Source organism: Petaurus breviceps, unplaced genomic scaffold (genome assembly GCF_028583685.1).
Source record: "Petaurus breviceps papuanus isolate PSGF00001 unplaced genomic scaffold, PetGlider_PUasm1.0 90444, whole genome shotgun sequence".
NCBI classification, from domain to species: domain Eukaryota; kingdom Metazoa; phylum Chordata; class Mammalia; order Diprotodontia; family Petauridae; genus Petaurus; species Petaurus breviceps.
In genome coordinates, this window is record NW_027187256.1 from 1,922,996 (window position 1) to 1,948,439 (window position 25,444).

The 25,444-nt window shown below is 37.8% G+C and overlaps 2 protein-coding genes across 2 annotated transcripts; both read right to left on the reverse strand.

Annotated features, from left to right (window-relative positions):
- Nucleotides 1–8,608: 8,608 nt before the first annotated feature.
- LOC138177730 (olfactory receptor 51V1-like) lies at nt 8,609–9,553 on the reverse strand. The gene has a single exon (XM_069108941.1). It carries the CDS (start codon nt 9,551–9,553, stop codon nt 8,609–8,611), a length of 945 nt encoding a protein of 314 aa, XP_068965042.1.
- A 7,866-nt stretch (nt 9,554–17,419) lies between these two features.
- Nucleotides 17,420–18,379, reverse strand: LOC138177642 (olfactory receptor 51G2-like). Its single transcript, XM_069108854.1, has one exon. It carries the CDS (start codon nt 18,377–18,379, stop codon nt 17,420–17,422), a length of 960 nt encoding a protein of 319 aa, XP_068964955.1.
- Between the last annotated feature and the right edge of the window lie 7,065 nt (nt 18,380–25,444).

Genomic DNA, 25,444 nt, shown 5'->3' on the forward strand with positions numbered 1-25,444 from the left:
CTGAGATTCAGTTTTACAAATGGAAACAATTTTGTAGTTATAAGATTTAGAAATCAGAGATATTACAGATCATCAAATTTGGACTACTCTCTTTCCTCATCTCTAACTTTTAGAATCTTTCTCTTCCTTCAAGGCTTAGCTCAGTGTTTGCTATCTACAGATGGCCTTTCTTGATTCCCCCACCCAGATGTTAAAGTCTGCATATTCTTCTTTACTTGCATTTATTAATATTTGATCATGCTTTATCATTCCAATAAAAATATTAGGATTTTTCTGTTTTGTTCTGATCTTTCTTTCCCTTGCACCTAGCATAGTGCCTTGCCTAAAATATGTACGGAAACACTAAATAAATAATTGTTGAATTGAACCAGACTCCCTCATTTTACATATCAAAAAACTAAAGATTAGAAAAGTTCAGTTATTTGCCTAATATGGAAGCTGCAATGAATGGGGCTAGAAATCTAATCCATTCACTCACTATATGAAGCCAGTCTTTCCACTGTTCCTTATATCCCTCTTCCTGCCACTTGTTATCCATGTGACATTGGCTTAATCACAGAGTTTCTGAGCCTCAGCTTCTCTCTATATGTAAGAAAAAACATATTTTCAGAAGGCAGAGCCAAGATGGCAGAGTAGAAGCAGGCCCCCACCCCCCTCCTTCTGCTCCAGCTTCCACCTTGGCCAATCCATGTAAAAGGGGACTCTAAACAAACTTTGGAGCTGCAGAACCCACAACATGACACAGAGAAGCTAACCTCCCTCTGAGGACAGACCAGCAGGCCAGCAGGAATCAGCCAGCACAGTGCTCTGGGAGCCTAGCCCAGCCCTGCACGAAGTCTTTAGCCCCAGGACAGGACTGGCCAGCTGCCTGCCTGCGGGACTCCAGATCAGCAGAAGCTGTGGCCATTTCAAGATTTATCAACACATAGATGCAAAGGACAAAGTGAGAGGTCAGTGTAGTCTGGACTTTGGGACTCAGTAAATAGGAGTACTTGGCTTTTGCCCCCAGGGCAAAAAGCCACTGAGAAGCTGAAACAGCCAGTCAGTGCCACGTGGCAGCTTCAGCTCCTGGCCTGCAGAGTGTAGGGGGACCAAGCACCAGTCTGAGGGGTAATTGCTCTTCCTTTAACCTTCTTGGATCTGGATTGCAGTCTAGGGTGGAGGTCGTGGGGTGTGTGTCCAGCTTGCCAGAGTGTGTGGAGACCTCAGAGAGGGCACCCATCTAATACCTCTGGCAGCTGAGAAAAGCCCAGTGTTTGGGACTAAAGCTCCCCTGTCTGGTGGCAGAGTCCTACTGTGGCAAAAATCCCAGGGGTCAAGTGACTGAGGGGCAACATGACCAGGCAAAGGAAACAAAGCAGACAGAAGATTCCAACATTAGACTCCTATTTGGGGGACAAAATGGAGCAAAGCATGGAACAGGAGGAAGACAGTGAAGTCAGAACTCCTGCACCAAAAGCTTCAAAGGAAAATATGAGCTGGTTGCAGGCCATAGAGGACCTTAAGAAGCAGATAAGAGAAGTGGAGGAAAAATTGGGAAGAGAAGTGAGAACAATGCAAGAAAATTATGAAATGAGAGTCAACAGCCTGACTGAAGAAAATCACACCTTAAAAAACAGACTAACTGAAATGGCAAAAGAGGCTGAAAAAGGCAATGAGGAGAAGAATGCCTTAAAAAGCCGAATTCGCCAGATGGAAAAAGAATCTCAAAAGCTCACTGAGGAGAATCATTACTTCAGAATTAGATTAGAGCAAATGGAAGCTAATGACCTTATGAGAAATCAAGATGCTGTTAAACAGATCCAAACAAATGAAAGAATAAAAGGTAATGTGAAATATCTCATGGGAAAAACCACTGACCTAGAAAATAGATCCAGGAGAGATAATTTAAAAATTATTGGACTACCTGAAAGCCATGATCAAAGTAAGAACCTAGAAACCATTCTCCAGGAAGTTCTCAAAGAAAGCTGTTATGATGTTTTAGAACCAGAGGACAAAATAGAGGTTGAAAGAATCCACCAATCACCTCCTGAAAAAGATCCCAAAAAGAAAACTCCTAGGAATGTTATAGCCAGTTTCCACAATTCCCAGTTTAAAGAGAGAATATTACAAGCAGCCAGGAAGAAGGAATTTGAATATTGTGGAAATGCAATCAGGATTACCCAGGATGTGGCAGCTTCTACACTGAGGCATCAAAGGGCTTGGAATATGATATTCTGGAGGTTAAAGGAGCTGGGATTAAAACCAAGAATCACCTACCCAGCAAAACTGAGTATCATGTTTCAGGGTAAAATATGGTCGTTCAGTGGAATAGAGGACTTTCAAGCATTCTTGCTGAAAAAACCTGAGTTGAATAGAAAATTTGAAATTCAGATATAAGAAGCAAGAGAAGCATGAGAAATTAAACAGCGAAAAGAAATCACAAGGAGCTTATCAAATTTGAACTATTAACATTACTACATGGAAAAACAATAATTGTAACTTATGAAACTTTTCTCAGTAGTTGAAAGGAAAAGAAATATGTATACATATACACACATATATATGCATATATATGTATGTATGTATATATGTATGTGTATATATACATATATATGTCTCTATATGAGGGTATATGGGAATATGAATACATATGTGAAGGTGTGTTTATATGTTTACAGATATAGATAGAGGGCACAGGACCAATTTAACAGGAAGGGATGATACTTATAAGGTGAAAATAAGAGGTGAGAGAGGAATATAATGAAAGGAGATGGGGAGAGACAGAATGGGGTAAACTATCTCATATACAAGAGGCAGGGGAAAATGGTTACAATGGAGGGGAAGAATAGGAAGGCAAAAGGGAATGGCTCAACCATATTCCCATTGAATTTGGCTTGAGGAGGGAATGAAATACACACTAAATAGGGTATCTCATCCTCCAAGAGAGTAGGGGAGGAAGGGGATGAGAGGGGTATGATGGAAGGAAGGGCAAGATGGGGGGGAGGGAAGTTGGCAGCACCCAATTTTGAAAAGGGTGGGATCAATTTAGAGAACAGAACAAGTGGGAAGTGGGATAGGAGGGAGGGAAATATAGTCAGTATTTTACAATATATCTACCATGTTATTGTTTTGCATTAGCCACACATGTACTACCTATACTGAACTGCTTATCTTCCCAGTAAGGGTGGGTGACAAAGGAGGAAGAGAATGAATCTGGAATTCAAATTTTAGAATTAAATATTCAAATATATATATAATTATTATTAATACTATTTTATGCATAATTGGGAAATAAGAAATACAGGAACTGGGGCATAGAGATCCAGCATGCCCTACTGGAAAAGTCGAAATGGGTATGGGAGAACATATGAGACACATCAGATTGGAGGAGGGGATATCCTGTGGGACTGCTATTTTGGGGCGGCGGGTATCAGAAAAAGGGGGAGAAAATTTGTAACTCAAAATTTGGCGGAAATGAATGATGAAAATCAGAAGTTAATCAAGCATTTGAAAAATTAAAAAAAATCATATTTTCTTTTTTTTTGAAGTGGTATGAGGAAATTGCTTTGTAAATGGCAAAGTGCCATGTAAATATCCTCATTATTATCAGTATATATCACTACTATATCTAAGGCAGTTGAGTTGTGCTGTGGGTATAACGCTAGACCTATGATCAGGAAGACCTGACTTCAAATCTGGATTCAGGTACTTAATAGCTGTGTGACCCTGGCAAAGTTACTTAACTTGTCAGCCTCAGTTTCCTCGCCTGTAAAATGGACACAGTATTACTTCCTAGTATTGATGGGGTAATGGGACCTGGACCCCCAAAAAGCAAAGGCCATGTCTTTAGAAGCAACTCAGAATGTCAGTAGATCCACATGAGAAAATCTTTTCTTGTTACAGGCACATACAGACCTGACCCTATAAATCCGCAGAGAAAAGCTATCAGAGCAGGAACATTGTGCCTGCCCAAGGATTCTGTGTCTGGTGCCTGGAACACAACTATCTTTCCCTTCTCCCCCAATATCTGATGTCAAGAGAGCTATCTCTGTTGACTCCTGGAATTTTCTCATACTTTTTTTCACTGTCACATTCTATATAAGATTAAATATCACCCCCGTTAAGTTGCAGATCCCCTAAGGACTTTGCTCCCTTCTATAAGAATCACAATAAGCTTTGCACTTGACTGGAAGATGTCTGAGTATGTGAATTCATTCCAGTTGACACTGCCTTGTACCCTGATATTTTGGTGTTCTCAGTACCCCTAAACTGTCTCAGTGTTGTGAGGATGAGATATTTGTAATCAGTTAGTGAATAAATATTTATCAGGAAAAGGAGTGAAGGCAGAAGATGTCAGGAGTAATTTAAGGCTGGGGCTTAGAAGAACAAGATTATAAATAGGATAAGGGAACATGGGATTCAGCAGAACAGGACAGTATAGAGTTGAACCAGGTTACTAAAGGATTAAGGTTGGGAAAGGCATAGAGTATGGACAGTGTAGGAATGGCTCTACCCCTCCTTCATGTTGCTTTGAAGTAAAGCTCTATATAGAATTTGTACATCTAGAATGATGACTTTGTCATGGGTCTGTTACTTCCAAGTCTCATTGTTACCCATTAGACTAAATTTTGTCTCCATTTGTTTTGTTTTGTTTTGTTTTTATCCCTACCGTGAGAAAAAAAAGCTTCTTACTGTAAATACAGATTGAAAAGACAAGTGAAAGAGTAGTGTCAATTGGAATTTATGATCTCAGGATGTCTCTATTGTATCCCCCATGTATGGAGTATGCTCTGAAGAGAAGAGAAATCTTGAGGCAGCCAGGTCACGCAGTGAATAGAGCACTGTCCCTGGAGTCAGGAGGACCTAAGTTCAAATCTGGCCCTCAGACACTTAACACTTACTAGCCCTGTGACTTTGGGCAAGTCACTTAACCCCAATTATCCTGCCTTCCCCCCTCCAAAAAAAAAATAAGAGAAATCTGACTATTCTGAATTTCCGGGCATACTGTCACAAATGGGAGGAAACCCCCATTGTTGAACCTATCTGGTCTTTTGTTACAGACACAGAAAGGGCATTTTTAGAGCAAACCAAAGCATTCTGCTTGATTAGTTAAGTCTTTGACTCCTACTGAGGGCCAAAAAATGATATTTAATGATTAACAGAGGACATAGTAGCAATAACAACAACTATAGTACTAGGAATGCTAAATAATAATGATATAATAGCAATAGAGGCTGGCCCTTTGATTTCATTTGTAGAAGGAAATCCAAGATGTGAAAATTCCTTTCCACCAATACAAGATGACACATTTTCTTTAATTTATTATATTAGAGATATGCCTAAATCCCTGAAAAGTTGAGTGCTGTACCTGAGGTCACTCAGCCTCTATGTCAGAGACAGGACTTGAAGGACTTCCTGCCTCCAAGTCTGACTTTCCCTTTACCATGCCATTCTGTCTCTCCAATAATAAATAAAAACTGACTCCTTTTATAACACCTTAACATTTGCAAAGCACTTCTTCCTTATACTACTAACATACTTGCTACTGCTAGGAGTGACTGACTGTAGTTGTATTTTTATTTGTGTTATTTTTTTAGGTATATTTTGAGATTTACTCAATTTATTCTTTTTTTTTTTGCTTTTTTTTGGAGGGCAGTTGAGGTTAAGTGACCTGCCCAAGGTCACATTGCTAGTTTTTGTGTTAAGTGTCTGAGGCCGGATTTGGGCTCAGGTCCTCCTGACTCCAGGGTCAGTGCACTATTCACTGCGCCACCTAGCTTCCCCTCAATTTATTCTTTATATATTTTTTTTCCAATTCCTAGTATTTTATTTTCCACAATTACATGTGAAAATAAATTTTAACATTCACTTTTATAACTTTGATTTTTAAATTTTCTTCCATCCTTCCTACCCCCCTCATTGACAAGGCAAGCAATTCAATATAGGTTATGCATGTGTAGTCATGCAAAACACATATCCACATTAGTATTTTGTAAAAGAAAACAGACAAAAAAACCCTCAATAAAAATAAAGTTAAGAAAGTATGCTTCATTCTGTATTTGGACACCATCAAATATTTTTTGGGGGATGGATAGTATTTTTCATTCTAAGTTCTTCAGAGGTGTCTTGGATCATTGTAGTGCTGAGAAGAGCTAAGTCATTCACAGCTGATCATCTCACAATATTGGTGTGACTTTCTACACATACATTTCACTTCCCGTAAGCTCATGTAATTCTTTCCTTTCCAGGTTTTTCTGAGAGCATCTTCCACGTCATATCTTATAGCACAGTAGTAATACATCATAGTCACAAAACACAATTTGTTCAGCCATTCCTCAATTGCTGAGAATCCCCACTATTTCCAGCTCCATGCCCCCAGAAAAGAGTTGTTATAAATATTTGCATACAAAGGTCCTCCTACCCCCTGTTTTTTAAATCTCTTTTTGGATACAAACCTAGTAGTGGCATTGCTAGGTCAAAGGGTATGCACAGTTCTACAACCCCTTGGGCTTAATGCCAGATTGCTCTAAAGAATGGTTGAATAAGTTCACAATCTAGTCATATATTTATAACATAATTAAGCAGCGAAAATTTTTAAAATGTATCATACATAGGAGGGACTGTTATTCTAAACGTGTCATTTTTTTAAATGACTAAGACAATAGGCTTATTTCAAATTACTGGACATCAGCTAACTGGAGCATTGGGAAAGGACTGATTGGCGAAGACAAATATGTTTTGTTTCTCTGTGCACCCTGGACTTTAAACCAGGAAAATGCTGAATCTTCTCTTCACTGGACTCAACACTCCCAATTCATATTCCATCATTTTGATTTCCTCATATTCCATCATTTTGAACCTGCTGAGTTAGCTTTATCAGCTTCTTCTAGACCTGTTCTAATTTTCCAGTGCCCTTGTTTTTAGGAATTATAGATTTTTAAATTTAGGAAATTTAGTGTGATTGAAAAGCTTCCTAGGATTAGGAAGACTAGAGAACTCCCTTACAGACAAGAATTATTAAATTAATTTTTTTCTCCCTAAGGTGGCAGAGTTTATGTAGTGGTCATTCTTGTTCAGACTCAAAAGTTACCTCCTACTGGAAAAGAGTCTGGAGATTGGACCTGTTCACTTATCTCATGGTCTTCCACTTCTTACACTTAGCTTTTCCTGTATTCTATTTCTTTTCAGGAGGCCAGTGTCCTCTGTCCTCATAAAATCTTCCCTGAACAAAGGATGCGGTATCATATATTAACACTAATTGTGAATTAATCTGTGTTTTTTTTCTGACAAGGACAGTTGCCTTCTGTGTATAGCTATCGAATGGATATCTGTACCTCTGTTAAAGGGCTTCTAAGCAGCAGTGTTTGGTAAATGAACCTAGAACTAAACCCAGTATGCCCAAACTGGTCTAGTAAAGATAGAATACAGAAGGACTAGCACCTTCTTATTTTGGAATACTAGACTTCTGTTTACAATTTAACATTAGAAGCAACTATTGACATTCAGATTTTGGTCAGTCTTAATCACCAGGACTCATTTACCTGAAATGTGCCAAGCTATGCCACCCTATTCTTCTGTTTTTTTTTTCCTATGTGTTATTTACTATTCTGGTCTCAGAGTATAAACGCCTAGAGGTCAAAGATCAAGTCTTTGTCTTTTTCTCAGGATATGCCCAGAGAAGCACTTAGGACAATTTTTCAAATTACAATGGTGCTGAATGTTGAAGTTAGGGAAATGGTGACTAGGACAAGATGTTTTGAAATACTGTACTTGCGATTCAAGGTGACCTCATTTCAGTCTCTAGACAAGAGATTCTATGAACATTCATGTGTATGAATATGTGTCTGTTTAGGGAGAGTTTGGGACAAAATTAACAACAGGACAATATCAAAGATTAATTGGACATGTAACTCCTTAGAAGCAAGGGTTACTATAAACAATCTTTTAGCAAACCTTATTTTTGAGAAACATTATCAGTGGTAAATAATTTATGGTCATTTGTGAAAACAAAACAAGCAAACTAAAAAAAAAGAACAGCAAAAGTCCCCTGAGAAGTCTAGAATTTCTATCCGAGTGGAAAGAGGACATAAAGCGGGCATATACACAAGACAGAGAGGTGCTTCTTATGTTGTAGAATTTGAGGAATCACTGGATAACTCTCTATGGTTTTTTTTTACTTTACCTTTAATAGAAATTGCAGGTATACATCCTATAAGTAGAGATTGTCATGAAAAGGAAAATGTCTTTGGGTAAGGAAAAATGGGGATCCAGTTCATATAATCAGAATGACTAATATTGTTATTTTTTTAGAGTAGATTTTGAGAGATGGAAAGAGAGCACATATGAGAAAGGTTAAATAAGAGATAAAGGGAGGAAGGTCAGGACCAGAATGATGAGGGAATAAAGAATAGTATTGAAATACAAAAAAAAAAGGGTTTTCCTCCTAATTCAGGCATCATACTTTAAACAGTGCTCCCAGATTTCTACCAGAATTAACTGTTTAAAATTCTTTCTATCTTTAATTAAAAAATAAAACAGAACTTTTTCACCTTGAGATTTTTTAGTCTGCCTGAGAGTTTTAAATGCTGGGAAACCAAACATCAGGTCTTTTGAATTCCAAAGGTATTTAGTCTCTTTTCAGGAGGAATATGCTTTGGATCCTGATGCGAATTTGCTTGGTCTTGATGCTGTAGATGATGGGGTTCATGAGAGGTGGGAAAAGGATATAGATGTTCCCCATTAAGACATGGACTAGGGGTGAGAGGTGTTTTCCAAACCGATGCACCATTGTAAGACCAATAATGGGAATGTAGAAGACCAGGACAGCGCAGAGATGAGAGATACATGTCTGGAAGGACTTGAACCTCTCCTCCTGGGATGCGATAGTTAAGACTGTATGTAGAATTAGAATGTAGGAGAGGAGGATGAGGAGGGAGTCTAATAGCAAGGTGCAGATCACCAGAGCCAGGGCATAGAAGCTATTGAAGCGTATGTCAGAGCAAGCCAGCCGGAGCAAGTCCTGGTGCAAACAGAAAGAGTGGGAGAGGATGTGGTGGCGGCAGTAATGGAAGAACTTCAGGCGGATGATGACAGGAAGAATTGACAAAGCACTCCTCAACAAAATAATCAACCCTGCTTGAATGACTTTGGTATTGGTCAAGATAGTTGTATATCTAAGAGGATTACAGATTGCAATGAATCGATCAAAGGACATGGCAAGAAGGACTCCAGACTCTGTACAGGACAGACCATGAATGAAATAAGTCTGGGCAATGCAGGCATCCAGGCTGATATCATTGCTGAATCCCCACAAGATCCCCAAAACTGTGTGAATGGTAGACAGACCCATGCACAGGTCAGTGAAAGCCAGCATAGCTAGGAAGTAGAACATGGGCTCATGCAGACTCTGTTCAGTCCGGATCACATGAAGAATCATGCAGTTACCCAAGAGGACGATAGCATAGATGGAGGAGAAAGGGATGGCAATCCACGAATAAAATTGTTCTAATCCTGGAAAGCCAGTGAGGAGAAACATGGAGGTACTGAGGTTATGACCAGGAAAAGTGGACATGGATGAAGGAAAGGATGTCTTGGGTGATGTCAGTACCCTTACTTATATACTAATCTTTAAAGGGCTTTGAAAAGAAAAAAAAAAGAACAATCACTTAAATCACTCAAGCACCATCAGGGAGCATTTCTTTGTTGTAGAAATACTATATTATGGCAAGTCTGAGAATAATTAGTCCAACTGGCTAGATGTGGAACACTCACAATATTGGCAGATCACTTTGTTGTCCATAAACCAGGCAAAGAAGCACCTGCTAATCTGAATCTGGTGAATTGTTGAATTGATCAGCACCTTCTTAGAGGAATTATTTCTCTGCTGCTCTGAGTTAGTCTAACTTGTCTCCCCAAAATTATTCATCTTTGGAACAAGTTCTCATTGATGATAAGAAACCAGCTGGAATCAGTCACATAATATAGTTATTGCTGCTCCTTGATGTTCTGTAGTGACTGGCACCTCAGGGGCATAGCTAGCTATTCCACAGGCTGTGTAGTAGAGAGGGACAGATTTGATAGTATTTATACAGGAAACAAAATAGTAATAAGTCCCAAGGGGTACCTGCATCTCCTGAAATGATCAGACTACCTTGAATCCAGAAGAGAATGATGCCAGACTCCTATCTTAATCACCACCTGTGCCAGACTCTGCTTCGAGGGAATAATGGAAGAATATGCATGTAGCTCATACCTTGCTTATATATTCCCCCTAGACCTTTATAACCATAACATCATATGGTTATAGACCTCTGTAACTAGTGACATCAAAATACTTTCAGTTGTGTCTGACTCTTCATGATGTTATTTGGGGTTTTCTTAGCAGTGATATTGGATTGGTTAGCTATTTCCTTCTCCAACTCATTTTACAGATGAGAAAACTGAGGCAAATAGGGTTAAATGACTTTTCCAGAGTCTGTACTGGTAATGTAATTTGAATTTGAAGATCCCTTTGAATTGGCAAAGATAACAGGTACTTAGCACTTAGTAATTAATCAAGCCTCTGTTAAGGAAACAGAAGGTGTGATCCCCTGTTGCTTATGTAACAGGAAGAGTCTGAATAGGGAGGAGCAATACTGTATATAAGGAAAGACCCTGGCTGGGAAAGATATGTCTTCTTGGAGCAAGCTTCGTGGAGGCAGAAGCTGCTGCCTGACGGGGAGGCGGAAGAGGCAAGGCCCTCCGGGCTGGAGAGAATGATTTTTTCAGAGATCATAGATGAAGTAATTTTGATCCTTGGAACCAGCTGAACTTTCCTCTGAGTCTGTGGGCCAGCCAGACCTGCTGAGGATTTCCCCAGCCCATTCAGAGCTGAAGGCCAGCCATAGCTACCAAGACTGAAGAAGTGTGACTGTGATGCTGGTACTTTTAATGAACCTGTTTGTGACTTTGTTGGTACTTGACTTCCCAGGAACAGAGACTGGGAAGGATTTAAAGTAGACTGGATGCTGTGAGCTTCAGTGTGGAACAAGAAGTATGTGGAGAGCTGAACAAGGACATGGGAGCCACCTGCTTTTGAGCCTAGGTGACAGTTTGGTGAATCCAGGTAGGATCCAGGACCATTTAAATGGATCCAGGGAATCTGAGAGACCACCTGCAGTCAAGCTGTAAGAAGACTTTACTTGGATACTGTGTACTGACTGAGAAATTGTATTTCACTTGTCACCTAGGGGTGTAGGGCCTGTGTATTTTCTGCTGATTGAATAGTGAATAAGTGACTGATTGAATTAACTTAGTTTGCCCAATGAATGGAGAAAGTTGACTATTGTGCTTTTTGTCCCTTAAGGAGGCAAACCTCCTTCAGGATAATTGAATGATTGAAATGACTGAATGATTGAATCTACTAAATGGATGTACTTTGTTTAAAACTTTGTGACCACTCTGGTTAAAACTATGTGGCCATTTTCTGTGATAAGTTGTTGTGAATGCTATATTTAGATTTTCTGTGATAAGTTGTAACACTGTGAATGCTGTACCTTGATTTACTGTGAATGTTTTGCTCTGATTTGTTATGGAATAAATACAGTTTTCACTATATTGTGTAATCAGAACCTTAAAAGCTGTTCACAGTAGCATTGTTCTGGAAAGCTGCTCATTCTTGGTTTTACAGGGTCACAAAGGATTAGGTCACACATGAGGCTGGATTAGAACTCAGGAATTTGTCTTCTTGACTTCAGAACTCACAGCCTAACCGCTGGGCCTCCTAGATAATTTTGCACATAGTCAACACTTAAATGTTTTATTCATTTATCTGTTCACTTAAAGAAAACACATCTTGTATTCCAAGGGCATATCTGCCCATCCCCCCTATCATGCTGTATCTCCTTTTCCCCTCAGGAATTGACCAAATCTTAAATCTTGACTGTCAAGGCCTCCTAGGAATTTTATGTAACATAAATGTCTTACATGGATAAACACACACACAAGGCATAGGATTTGTTAGAATTTGAATGTAGGATTCTTGATGCAGAAGATAGATGATATAGATAGATTATACATATAACACACATGTTATAGGTGTGTATTATAAGTGTGTGTTTATTACATATTTATATGCTTGTATGTCTATGTATACATATATATGAGTATATATGATAGACTGACAGACATGTAGATTGACACACACGTGTGTATATATATTTTTAATAGCAAATTTCCTCCATAATAATAACTTTCCGTTATGCCCCAACTTAATCAAGATCCTTATGTCCGTGGTTACTTTCTCCACTACTGTGGCAGAGTGGAATAGTTATGGCAAAGATCCTGTGTGGTGCTCTCATTGAGTCACACTTTTGTTCAATTGCAATTACAAATTGCAATGATGCAATCCTAATTAGATAGTTTTTCTAGTGCCACGTTAACATTAACAAGCCATCCAGTTATATGTTTTTTGATTACCAGTGCATATCTATCATTTCAAAAAAAGAAAAGGAGAGAGAATTGCCTTTGCATGTTCACACTTTAAATGCACAGATGAGTGTGCATTATTTTATTATAATATCAGATGACTAAGTATTGTGTTAGTTAATTACATTCTAGCTATACTGAAATAACACAATATACTTTGACAATACCAGACTACTCACTCATCACAGTATTCTCAACTCACAGGAAATCAATAATCAGGAAAATCAGAAAATTTAGAACTTTATATCTCCTCTTAGCAGAGATTCTTAACAAAAAAAAAGAGATATAAATGAGGCTGTAAGAGTTACTTTCTGAATGGCTCCTTTGTAAGCCAAGCAAGGAGAGTAATTTATGTGAGTTAATTAAATCATCTTTGATTATAGGAGTTGAAATGTACAAAGAAAATAAAGTCATTTAAGAAAATTAAACTTTTAGTTCAATTAAAATAATATAGATTGTGGATTGATATAAGCATTTGTCAGTATATATCTGTGCAAAAATTCATTTTCAGTTATGAAATACATAAAGTTTCATTATATATCAGAATTAACAGATGAACATTTGCAACCAGCTTTGGTGACAGAGAACACTAAATTTAAGGAACACCCCATTAAATAAAATGTTATCCCCCCAAAGTAATCCATTTTTTCCTCATTAATGGTCCTGTTACAAAAACTATACTCAACTCTTATTTAAATTTTACTTTCTTCAATAGAAAATCATGGAAATATTTTTAAATTTCTATTATGTAAGTACCTACATAACAAAGCCTAAAGAATTTACTCTCTTGTTCTTTACAGAGAAAGTTTGCTGACTGCTGTATTAACCTATTCTCCATTACGGAAGATTGGGAGTGATCTCTATTACTTCCTTGATATTTCCTATAGCTAGTGACTAGAAGGTCAGGAAAAGGTATCTACTAAGTGGATAGAGTGTTGGACGGCCATCAGGAAGAGTTGAGTTCTTATATTTCCTCTGCTACTGACTGTTAGAATAAAAAGTATACCTACCTCCTATGGTTGTTCTTTGCATAATATGAATATTACTGTATGTAAATGCTTCACAACCCTAAAGCCCTACATTAATGGTAGCTATTGCTATAATTACTATCTTGCAAGCATGGTGGCACTTTTCTCAGTGGACAGTCTGAACATGGAGATAACATTTAACGGAAACAGTACAAAATACACCGAAACAATTTATGGAAAACTTCAAAAGTGAGAAGCAACTGTATATGTGTCTACTTGGACTTGAAAACATTTTGGCAAAAAGTGATGGGACTTTGAGGGGATAGATTGGACCAGAGTATTTGCCTTTTATTATGAAGAGAATTTTCAAGCAAGGAGCCAGAAGTCAATGGTTTTTTCTTATGAGTAATTATGCTTCATATTTCTATTATAATTTGATATTTTCAAAATTCCATGGGACAGCTCTATGCAGTAATTAGCATCATATTGCTTGTACCATTTTATAAATGAGGAAACTGAGTCTGGTTGAGGTTAAGTGACTTGCTGATTATTATGAAACTAGAAAATATTTTCAGCAAGATTTGATTCCAGTTCAGCTCCCTATTATTGCAGGATATCTCTTTGAACTAAAGTATAGATGGAAGAAAATAAGGTGGTTTTTCTCCATGTCATGACCCTCTGAATAATGAATGTATCTGAAGAAATCAGTTGGAAAGATGAGCTTAAGAGTATGGTCACATTAGGAGAGTGTATTCTGGAAATTAACATGGTGCATAAAAAGCTCAGCATGAACAGAACAGAATTTGTGCCTGGTTTTATCAACTATATGTGTCAGGGAAGTATTTTGGAAAAGAGCGAGTTGGTATATTCTAAATATGTGTAGGAGAGCCCATGGTCTTTATGGTGAAATTTGGTTTGAAAATGTATGACAAGTGAAGGGATGTGAAATCTAATCTCAGAGCAAAGCAAAATGATTAATTGCATTTTTAACCAGCCCTAACACAATGTTAAAAGGAGACAGAAAATTTGGAAGGGGATTACAAACAAAGAATGAATTACCAATTTCTGGTTGAAGTGGACTTTGGGCTCTCAGATTTGTTATTACTTAGACTGGGACATGGATCACATGCTGACATTGTTCTTTGTTTTCTGGGGTCAAAAAATATGACAATCAGCCAGTCGGTCATGAAAAGAATAGGGCCTACTGTGTATCAGGCACCTTGCTAGTAGGTGCTGATGCTACAAATATAAATAATGGAATAATTCCTTCTGTCAAAGATTTTTATATTGTGTTAACAAAAGTCCCCTGGGACCCCCCCCCAAAAAAAAGGGGTTGGAAATGAAAGAGTCTGATCACAGATTACAAAAGTTTTTATTACCTTAGAAGCAGAACTTGCCAGGAAGAGAAGAACTTGGAAGGCAGCAGAGAGGGAGACAGTTCTCAGGTGCTCAAAGGGAAGTGGGAAGAGGGTGAGATAATATAGTGTCTAGAGACTTTATGGCAGGAAGCTGAGGATTAAGGGAGAAGACATTTGCAGACAAAATAAGTCAAACAATATGATGTTTACAAAGTTCCAAGCAAGGTCCTGAGTCAGTGGCTGCAGTTCAAGGTTATCATTGAGCTGATCAAGGTTGGTTCTGTGGTTTCTGGTTGCTACAGTTATCTCTAAATTTGAATAGAGTTCACTTAAAAAGATTAGTAGTATGTCAAGCAGTTTGGGGCTTCAGAAGCCTTTCTGATTGGCAACTTATTTCGTAACTCTGACAGGTTGGTATAGTCATTACAGAGTCCATGTTAACACTTCATAATGGTATATATATTTTGAGCCCCTACTCTGGTATATTTTCCCAATATCAGTTGCCAATGATTAGGACATCATAGTAGCATCAGTTAGCCAATAAAAATCAATTAACTTTCAAAGGTGTGTCTACTGAGAAGATATAGAAAGAAGATAAATACAAAATTTCCCCTCAACATTTAGGGGCTCACTGTCCCCTATGTTATTTTGGTCACTAAGGGTAGTTGCTTCAAACTTGAAGTAGCTGCTGTAAAATGTTTACCCTAAACAAGTTTACTTCTGAATGAGGCATTCATTAGATAAATACCACTCTGTTGGCTGCCTTTGATACTGCCACTGATGGTTATTCTAAAGAAAGCCTGTCATTAGAAGCTTTGATCTTCACTGGGTTCAGCTGCAATAATTCTGGCATGGAGTCTATCACTCATCCTAATGTATTGCCAGTTCAATATTTACAGTGCCCACAGTCATGATAAATGTATGGACCATGACTATAAATATTCCCACATGGTGCTTGATCGCAAAATATAAAAAACTCTCCATATAGAGGACAGAAGCAAAACATTTATTCAGACACCAGAAAACCAAATCCCAACATGAAGAAACCAAATACATCATAGCAACCTAGAAGTTAATGCACCACAATGTAGCAGAGAGCCACGCCATCCTTTAACCTTCCCACAAATACAAGATAAATATTTTACTCACAAACCTGACTAACTCCTTGCCTACTTGTCCTCTGTCTCCCATCATCTCTCTGGCTCTGACTCCCAACTTCCTGTGGGCTCTATTCCGTTCCATATAAAACTGGTCCCACCACAGGATCCATGTGACTACATTCAGCCTTTTAGGGGGCAGAGTACATTTTCAAAGCAGGGAAGATCTTCAAATTCCCATTACCATTACACCTAGTAATTCAATCTTTTGACCTTTGAAACCCACAACGTCACAGACTTGAACTAAATCTTAAAAGTTTGTACAATAAATTTTTTTTTAAAGTGACATGACAAGGATCCCCAGGTACCAGAATCACATAATTTTGAAATTTTGTTTAAAAAATAGTTAAAAAACCCTAGTAGCCATTGGGTTTAACCTACACCTGACAAGGAGACCCAGTATACCATAAGAGTAAATGATTATCCATGCTATGGAAGCCCTCCAATGAAAGGCCATCTACTCCCTTGCCCCGCCTCTCATCCCTGAAGTCACTATCATACTATTAGATAATTCTGTTTGAGGAAAGTGTTCATTTTTTGTTATTAATTTTTTCCTCATGTCAAACTTGAATTTATTTATTCTTTCTCTCTTCTACGCATTGCCCCTGGTTTTACTCTCTGGAACTAAATAGAAGAATTCAAATTTTCAGTTTAATATCAAATTATATAAATGACTCTTGGCTGTCCTCAAGTATTAGGCTTGTGGGAGTTGGATTTGGAGTCAATGTCTTTCCCTACTAAAACCCTATGTTCCAATCACATAAATGCCAAATTTCTACAAATGAACGTTCAGAGGAATGCTGAATCATGGATTGATTCATTTATGTATTCTGTTTTCTCTAACAAGGAAAATATATTTTGCAAGCCTGGTTTTTCTGACTCCTGGTCCAAAGATTTTTCAGAGATATTACAAGTCCTCAAACGCAATCTGTGTTGTCACTCTGGTTAATTTATTCAAGTTAACTCTGGTTCTTATTCAAGAACACTGGAATGATAAACATATAGTCATATGGAGGGGCCAAAGGGGAACACAACCCAAGGGAAATGGGGAGAACTGGGATTAAAGCCACAGATTCTTCAATCCAGTAAAAGTAGATGCATTTATTTAGGAGATGAATAGCATATAGAAGGAGTTCAGTAATGAACATAAGCACAAAAATTTGTAATTTCCCTCCTAGTTCCAAATTGAAGAATATTGCAATTGGAATCAAACCTTAGTAATCACATCTAAACTACTTATTATACAAATAGGAAATTGAGGACCATAGAGCAGGAGTAGAATGTCAAGAGTCACATTTATAGGAAGTGATTGAATTTGGAATATCAGGAAGAGTGTGTGTGTGAGGGGACATATGTGTGTTTCTGGTTGCTCACATATGTATATATACATGTGTAAGATGACTGGGATTAAGGAAACTCCTATATCTTTTAGAATCCTTCTCAGTTTTATCACAATGACAAGCTTTGAAATATTATCTCTTAGTAATGCCTACCTCAGCGTGGAGTGCATTCTCTTGGGGGTGATCAAGTGAATGATCCCCCTACGAATTTTCTTATTTTTCACACTGTAGATGATGGGGTTGAGAACTGGGGGCACTAGCAGGTAGATGTGAGCCATAAGGACATGCACAAGGGGAGAGGCATGCTTGGCAAAACGGTGGACAATGGAAAGGCCAATCATGGGCACATAAAGGATCAGGACAGCACAGATGTGGGAGGCACATGTGTTCAGGGCCTTGAGCCTCTCCTCCCAGGATGCAATGTTCAAGACAGAGTGAAGAATGAAGATGTAAGACACCAAGATGCCCAGTGCATCAAATCCCCAGTATAGAATGAGCACAACCAACCCATAGATAGAATTGAATTTGGTGTCTGCACAAACTAGCCGTATTATATCCTGATGCAGGCAGTAAGAATGAGAGAGGACATGGGAATGGCAGAATGGGAAGTATGTCAGGCGGATCATCAATGGAATAACAGGGAGGGAGCTCCTAAGAATGGCAAATATTCCAATTCTAGCAATGCGCTGTGGGGTGAGGATAGTGGTATACCTTAATGGATGGCAGATAGCTATATAGCGATCAAAGGCCATCGCTAGGAGCACTGCTGATTCCATGAAGGAGAAGGAATGGATAAAAAACATCTGTATCACACAGGGACTGAATTCAATCTCCCTTGATATGGACCACAACACTTGGAGGACAGATATAAGGGTGGGAAGGGACATGCCCATGTCTGCAAAGGACAACATGGCCAAGAAATAGTACATGGGTTCATGCAGACTTGGGTCAGTCCGGATAACATGAAGGATGGTGCAGTTACCCACTATGCCAATAAAGTAGAAAATGCAGAAGGGTATAGAGATCCAGTGGTGCATCGCCTCATAACCAGGGATTCCAGTGAGGTAGAATGTGGAGGAAGGGATACTGCTGGCATTGAAGTATGCCATGGAAAGAGCCCCCAGGGCCACAATTCCATGCCCTTAAAGAAAATGAAAAACACATTAGGGATAGAATGAAGACTTCACTATGTAGTTGGATATTGTTCCACACCAAAACAACATACTTATATCTATACTCACATTTTTTCATTGTATATCAATTCTATTCATGTTTCTTTTTCTCCTTTGACCAATAATCATAAAACATTTATGGATTTCAAGGTTCTTTTGAATTTTTAAAGTCTATTATTCTGCTATTTATAGTCAAATTGAGCAGTTAGTAAATCAGCTTTTTGAGTCATTCTTTGCCCTCATTGCCAACTTTATCTCTGTATTATGCTCCATTAATGTTATTTTAAAATTTCACATTGTCTGATGTTTGTCTTCATAGTTACTGTTTTCAAAAAGCAAACTTGCCAAAGTCTGAAAGGGACACTCTGCAGCATAGAAAAGCAGGGGAAATTTAAGGCAATATCCACAAACATCCCAAGAGAAGGGGGAGAAGGAAGATGGATTCACTAGAGATGAGAAAAGATGATGCATAGGTATAAGAGAAATGGGTTTGATACATAGGGGCCATATTAAATAGAAAGTTGGACTGGTAGAAATACCTCTTCCTGCTTTATAATAGCACAGTAAGTCCTAAAGATCACTTTTTCTTTCTCCACTTTAAATTATTCTTGCCTGACTGTTTTTAGTAAAACACTGACTTTTACATGTGGTGGCAAAGAAAGAAGATCTGCCCTTTCTTGCTGTTATGAAATTTAAAAATAAGCCTCTACTTCAGCATAAATAAGCATGAAGCATGTGTATCTTATAGTCTGCCTTCCCCAGATCTTATACATGGATATACAAAAATCATATGGATTCTGCCCTGTCTTGTGCTCTAAGGTCAGTCTAGCAGTTTAATATGTTGCTGTCCCCTCCTCTGGGACCAAACCACTTTTCCTTAAGGACAGTGACTATCCCGTTGTGAACCCAGTAAGATGATATTTCTTCTATGTATTATAATTAATATGGAGGTGGAGGTGGGTGGGAGGGAAGAATGACTCATTTAGATTCCCAGTTGCTCCATATGGATTTCCTTTCTATATGGATTAATTGATTATTCTCCAAATTGGTACCAATGGCTAAAAGATAGCCTTTTATTAACTTCTGCCTTCAATTGTAAGCAATGGATTTTCTTTCCAAGAAATATTGTATACTGTTTTCAGAATTTGGTGAGATTGGGAAGGGTAGTGTTATAAAATGACTCCTCTATTTGGAATTAGAACTGGATTTCAGTTCCAATTCTAACACTTACAACCTGTGTGACCTTGGGAAAGAAATTTACTATGTCTAGACCTCAGTTTCCTCATGGGTAATATGGAGGGGGGGGTTCTTTCAGGAAATAAGATCATTATAATTATAAAACCCAAGAAAGCTACAAATGAGGGACTTGTACACCTCTGACTAATTCAATATCATTTATTCTATGACCAGCCTCTTTATGGCATGTCTAAAACCTGGGCAAGAGGGCTTAGAACCATTCAGTTAAACTTTGACCCTTTTTTGGCATAGGGTCTGTAGTTCTAGCTACTCATTTTCTTTACTAGGGATTTATATGGGAAGATTTTGAAGTGAGGGGGAATTATATTTTCAAGAAGGAATGAAGGAATGGAAAACTCTAAAATGCACTAGGAGCTACCTTTTTGCCAAGCATTCTCCACATTCCCATCTCTTGGCCAAGGAATAAATAATCCCACTTTGATTAGCAGTTTTTCACCCTGGGTCCCAGTGGGAAATTAACTCCTTTCTCTAGATCCAATACTTTGCTCTACTCCCTTTTCAGTTCACAGTTAATATTGTCCACTCTATCTCTATTTGTTTCCATTTTAATATATTCCCCAAATGGAAAGGAGTCCAGAAGACCAGTTTTTGGGGGGTTTAGATTGCAGACATCATTACCCCATAAACCTCCAACATCTTGTGTTCTAAAGTAAATCTAGTCACTAGCCCCTTCCTCTTATTAAGAATTTCCAGTGATCGGCAACCAACTTCCTCTGGAAATATCCATTCTACTTTTGAATTTTTTTTGTTGTTGTTAGGAAGTTTTTTCCTTTCATCAAACCAAATTTGATTTTCTGCAATTTATACAGCTTACTCTGAATTTTGCCTTCTGGAGAAAAACAGAGCAAGTCTAGTCCCTAATCATAATGGTAGTCCTTTAAATAATAGAAGAGAGCCATCATATCTCTTCTTAATTTCCTTTGCTATAGTGCTGATATGCTTAGTTTCTTCAGCCTGTACTCCTAAGAAATGTTGTCAGGGCCATCATTATTCTCATTGCAGTCCTCTGTTCCTTTAGGTTCAAGGTTGTCAGTCTCTTGATATTTTCTCAAATCTGCATAAGTTATTTCAGATATGGTTTGTGCAGACCTGGGTACAGTTAGAGTATAATATGATTTAAAAGAATGTAATCCCTTGATTTCTCTCATTATTAACAGCATTACTCTATTGTTACATAAAATATTTTTGCCTGTTGTATCACTGTTGACATGTATTGACCAGGGAGTTCACTACAAACCGCAGACTTTTTTTTTCCACAATAAATTGCTCTTCATTCACACTTCATCTGATCTGTCATCATGAAATTTATTCTTGGAACCAAATAAATGGCATGCATTCTTTTGTAAATTTATTTGGCCCACTTTATTAGCTACCAAGATTATTTCATATTCTGATTATATCATCTTAGATACAATGTCTCCTATGACCTTTTGTTACCAGAAATTTTGATAAGCATCCCACCTATCCATTCACCTAAGACATTGCTAAAACTTAAAACAGCACAAGTCCTTTCTCTCCTTCCCCAATGTTCTCAATTTCACACTTAAACCTCTTTCCTTCACCATTCCTGAGTCCCTACTTTTCCCATCCCTGGTTGCTGTTTTCCCTAATCAACTCACTCACTTGCAGGATGGTTGCTCTCAGGCTAGACAAATAACTTCCTTATGTCCTTAATTTGACGGATTAAGTTTATGGTGTCTTGGTTCTCCAAGGCTATTTATGATGGTGGAATTGCAGAGAAGGAAAACAGGTCAGTGCCCATGCTTCAGGTAAATCTCTATTTATGGAACTGTTTGTATCCCCTGTGGAAATAAACTTTGTCCCAATGAAAATGAGAGATCAGAGGAAGTCCCTTGGTGAGCAAGTGTTGGGACTTCCCAACTTTCTTGTCTGTTGTTTGTATTAAACTGTTGAAGATTTCATAGGACAATTAATTCTCCATTTTCCATCCCTGGCAAGAGGACCCCATTATAGTATATTTCATTTTGTAGGCACATGTTTGTGGAGCACCCTGAGGTAGAAGAGTTCACTTAGATGGTTTATTAGAATATTGTAGGAAGTAGAGCTGGAAGGTACTTTGGAGATGTCTAGTCTAATCCTACCCTATTATAGATTAAAGCTAAGGGTCAGAGAAATTAGGCAGTGGTGATCAGCACAGCTTAGATTTACATCTGCTTCTGACTTCAAAGTGCTCTTTCCCCTAAATTATGGAACCTGCAATCAAACAAGTATTTGCTGGCTATGTGTCCAGTCCTATGCTAGGTACTATGGAGCAGATGGAGGCAAAATGTATAAGACATGGTGCATATATTATAGAAATGTGTAGACCACTCTGAAGAAAAGTCACGCCAAAAACAATAGCAATGCAATATAATTAATTGCATGGTACAAGCAACAAAAGTTCAGAGGACAGAAAGTGATGAAGATCAGGGTAATCAGGAAGGATTTCCTGCATTAGACTGAACTTCAAATGGGGTACATTTTGAAAGATGGAAAGGACATGAGAAGAAATGAATAAAGTGGAAGGAATAGGTGAAGAGTTTAAATTCTGTAGTCTTGGGGAAAACAAGATGTACACATACAAGTCAATATAAAAAAGTTGCAGTATATTAAAAGATATAGTTGTGGAGTACAAACAGGAAAATCAAGAAAACCTTCTTGTACGGTGTGGCGACTGAGGTGAACTTTAATGGAAGCAAGAGATTTCAAGAGATTGAGGCAATGAGAGGAAGCTTTTCAAAAGCATGGGGGATAGAAAGCCTGTACAAAGGCATGTCTACAGTAGATGGGGTTTGTTATGTAGAAAATATTAAGTGAAACAATTTGAATGGGTCATAAAGTATGTGAAGGATATAAAATCATTCTGGGGTGATAAGCAGAAGTAATACTGGGAATGACCTTAAATTCTGAAAAGAATAGTTCATTTTTTCCCCTCATAAGATATCTTGGGAGTTTCTTAGGTAAGAATAACATAGTCAGAACTGTCCTTTGTCAATTATCCCACAAGGTTTTTATCTGAAAACATGTTTCATAAAGGTTAAAGTACTATGTAAAAAAATGAGTTCTTATGTATAGGATTTGGAAGAGGGATTTTAGTATTGAAAAAAAAAAACACATGGCACAGGGGTTAGTCTTTCTATGATAATCTGTCTCTATACCTCTTTTTCAATCTTGGTATCACTTCTCTGTCATTCATATTTGAAATGTTCATTGACTGTCATCTTACAGTATCCTGGCTAATCTGTACCTCTATCTGCTTATTTTATTAGGTTTAGAAAACTAACCAGTTATTTCAGATATCCTTCCTTTCCCTATAAAATAAATCCTTGGTCCTCGTTCTGTTTTACCTCAGCAGTTGAGGTGTGTTTGATTGCCCCAAAGGGTGGGTTGTTCCAATATGAGTCATTTCAGTAAAGAAGTGTCCCTTTATGGAGGCAGTATTTTTTGGGCTTTGCTCATGGCCCTGGCATTTAGAGTTGGCTTATTGCGCTAATGTTAGAAAGGGACCATTTTTTCCCCTGGTAGAAGAAGCAAGACTCTATCCATCTTCTGTGGTAATTGGATGGTATGCTTAAGGCTAAATACTAGTCTCCTTGTTAAATGATCTTTGAATCATCTTCCTTCCCCATCTTTGGCCTGAAATTCCTACCCAGGCCCAGACCCTATGTATACTGCCCTGTCTGGATCCTGATTATATCTTTGCCTTTATCCTTATGCCCTTGGAAGCCACTTTATAGCTTTTATGTAAGCATTAAAACAAAAGGACATAAGAACTGAGCAAGTGATGTAAACCATCTGCAAATCCCCCTTTAACTCACTTCTAGGAAATTATAGAAATATGGTATTTCACTGCTGATGCCTTCTTTTTCTTTCATCCAAAAGATTAAAAGATTTGTGCTCCTTAGCATCATGTCTAGCACCAGTGTTTTCTCCTGCATAGCTAATCTGTGGGTAATCATCCAGTTTCTTAAGGGGCATTTACCCTCTGAGATAGATAAGGTAATTATGAATACCCAATTTACTCACAGAATCCAACAAGGCACATATTAATGTGGAGATAGCTTTTCCTTGAGAAGCAGCTTTCTATAGTAGGGAGAAAGCTAGCCTTTGAGTTAGAAACACCTGGGTTCAAGTACTGCCTTTTTCCAATATAAGCAATTCCATGGGCAAGTCATTTGACCTCCAAGTGGCTCTGGAAATTCTCTAGAGGATGTTTTAAAGTATTTATGAATCTGGAGAGGGAACATCTGCACTGAGAAATCCCAACACTGACAAAATCACTGGTCCAGACAGGCAAACAAAAAGTTGTTTCTTATAGCTTGTTCTGCCTTCAGATTGATTTTCTTATTGGAGGTCCAAGAATATTTAAGGATCCAAAATGTGACAGTTGTTAAGAGAAGTTCCTGATATATGGGGCATATCTCCAACCTTTCAGGATAATGTCAATTCAGTCATGTTGCCCCTGAGTCAATCCAGAGATCCACTATGAGAGAAAGAATCTAAAGCTGAATAGATAGCTAATAGATCCAGGAACTGCTTCAGGCAACATTTCTTATGGTCTCAGATGTCTGCTCTTTTTTCCTTCAATGGATGGGAACCTCTCTTAGGTACAAGAAATCTCCTATGCTTTTTTCCTGTTTTCTTTGTCTGGAATATTTGTAGATTTCTGGTAGTTCTCAGATAGCCCCTTAAGGACTAGAGTCACTTGGTGTAGAGGTGATAGATTAGAGGTACACAATGCCATATATTTACAGATATAATGACTGTGTTATTTTCCTTTTTCTTGACTATTCATATTTGTTACAAAGAAGAATTTTTACTTTGGCAGAGGTTAGTAAGTAGTAAAATCAAAGGAAAAATATCTCAAAGAAACATTTTTAAAATGCACAGAAGAGAGCAGAAGGGAGTTTATAGAGAGACAAAAATGATCAGGACAATTTTTTTTATTATTCCCAAGATTAATTTAATGTATTCTTTTAAAAATCAATAAATTGCTCAGGCATCTGGGTGGTACAGTGAATAGAGTGCTGGGTCCGGAACCAGGAAGACTCATCTTTTTTTAATGTTTGATGATATTTTTTGTTTCTTTTGTTTAATATTTCACAATTTCATTTGAACCTGCTTTGGGATAAACTGATGTCTCTGATGTACATTTTTTTTTGCTTTAAATAATATTTTCCCCAATTACATATCAAGAAAATTTTTAGTTTTCATTTTTACAAGATTTTGAGTTCCATTTTTTTCTTCCTTCCTCCTTCCCATCCAATCTTCTGAAAATGGTAGGCAATTTGACATGGTTTATACATGTGCTATCATATAAGGCATATTCTCTTATTCATCACAGTTGTGGGAGAAGAAACAGATCAAAAGGAAAAAAAAAGAATGAGAAAGAATAAATTGAGTGGAAAAAAAATATATACTTTGGTCTGTATTCAGAGTTTATCAGTTCTTTATCTGGATATGGGTAGCATTTTCCTTCCTGAGTCCTTTATACTTATCTTGGATCATTGAATTTGTGAGAAGAGCTGAGTCATTTCATAGTTGATCATTACACAATGTTGCTGATACTATGAAAAATATTTTTGTGGTTCTGCTAATTTCACTTGGCATCAGTTTGTACAAGTATTTCCAAGGTTTTTCTGAAATATGTCTGTTCATAATTTCTTGTTACATTTATCCCATTACATTCATGTACTAGAACTTGTTCAGCTATTTCACAATTGATGGGCATCCCCCAGTTTCCAA